Raw genomic sequence first — 1,419 nt, 5'->3', positions numbered from 1 at the left:
GCGGCGCCGCGAGGACTCGGGCATGCGGGCAATGCGGTGCATGGCAAAGCCCAGGTAGAGCACCGATGGCATGGCCACCATGATGATCTGAAAGATCCAGAAACGAACATGGGAGAGGGGGGCGAAGGCGTCGTAGCAGACATTCTCACAGCCCGGCTGCTGTGTGTTGCAGACAAACTTGCTCTGCTCATCATAGTAGATGGACTCTCCCCCCACAGCCGTCAGCACGATGCGGAAGACGATGAGGACGGTCAGCCAGATCTTGCCCACGAAGGTCGAGTGGTTGTTGATCTCCTCCAGGAGCCGCGTCAAAAAACTCCAGCTCATCCTGGCCAGGGAATTGACTCAAACCCTGCTGCGAAGGGGCAGGAAAACACACGCTGAGCACATCCGCATGCACTTCACCAGGATGTCCCAGTCCACTAGCTGTCACAGCAGCTCTGTCCTGCTCCCTCTCTCAGCACCAACAACCCTTCCTTACCCACTCAAAGACCCATAAACACAGCCCTGCTCAGGCAGTTGTCTCCCCAGAACTTCATTCCCTGCCCAGCACTGCCTCCCCATGTTCCCATCTGCAACCTGCTCCCACCCTGCCATCATCCAGGCGGGTGGAGGGGACCCAGGGAAAGGCTTGGACACTCCATTCCCCTGTAGAGACGCATCTAGGGGAAGAGTCAGCACAGCCACAGCGAGGGTAAACACAGCAATACAGGGCAGCACCAGCTGGTGACTGAGGAGACAGTCGGGGCAGAACCCCCTCCTCTGCCCCTGGTGCCACAGCACCTACTTGTCATCTGGTCCTGGGCAGGTCCTCAACCAGTGCCACAACCTGCAACAGCACCCACACCCTCTCATGGGGGTCCACAGGGCCCTGGAGGAAGGCAACATGTGGCAGCCCCACTGGCCCACTGCAGTTGCCAGCCCTGAGCCCTGAATGAGGGCACCATCATGATGGTGATCCCCTGAGCAGCATCCCCCACCACATGCTTGTGAGTCAGGTTCTCTGTGCCCCATAGAGCTCTCCCCCAAGGGCCAGCAGAGATGCGGCATCACTCTGCCCCACCAAACCTCCATGCTGTGCCCTCTCTCCCGTGGGAGTCCCAGCCTCCAAAGCCCTTGGTGGCGGGTACTGAGAGCATCCTGCAGCCCAACGGCAAGGGCTGGCAGGTAGAATGGAATAGGAGGCAGGAGAGCAATGCAAGGGGCAGCATGGGGCAGCCAAGGAATTGCATAAAGTCCTGGCGAAGTGGCTGACACCAGAGATTGGGGAGGAAATTACAAGGACCATGTTGTAGCTCCCAGCAAAGGAAAAGACCTAAGAGGAGACACTTCACTGCCAGCTCTGGTTTCAGCAGCTTGTGCATGAGCTGATGCAAGGGTAGCAGGTGGCAGGGCTGCCTGGGGCAAGCAGAGGGGATG

The 1,419-nt window shown here is 59.0% G+C and overlaps 1 protein-coding gene across 1 annotated transcript; it reads right to left on the bottom strand.

The window, feature by feature from the left end:
• Positions 1-7: 7 nt before the first annotated feature.
• Positions 8-327, bottom strand: LOC103806344 (gap junction gamma-1 protein-like; the record flags this gene model as incomplete). Its single annotated transcript, XM_009079030.1, has 1 exon — positions 8-327. A coding segment is annotated over exon 1 (320 nt), but the record flags the coding sequence as incomplete, so codon positions are not given.
• Positions 328-1,419: the final 1,092 nt, after the last annotated feature.

This window comes from Acanthisitta chloris, unplaced genomic scaffold (genome assembly GCF_000695815.1).
Source record: "Acanthisitta chloris isolate BGI_N310 unplaced genomic scaffold, ASM69581v1 scaffold29977, whole genome shotgun sequence".
Lineage (NCBI taxonomy): Eukaryota > Metazoa > Chordata > Aves > Passeriformes > Acanthisittidae > Acanthisitta > Acanthisitta chloris.
Note: the sequence above shows the minus strand (reverse complement) of the source record. Positions and strands in the feature narration are given on the sequence as shown.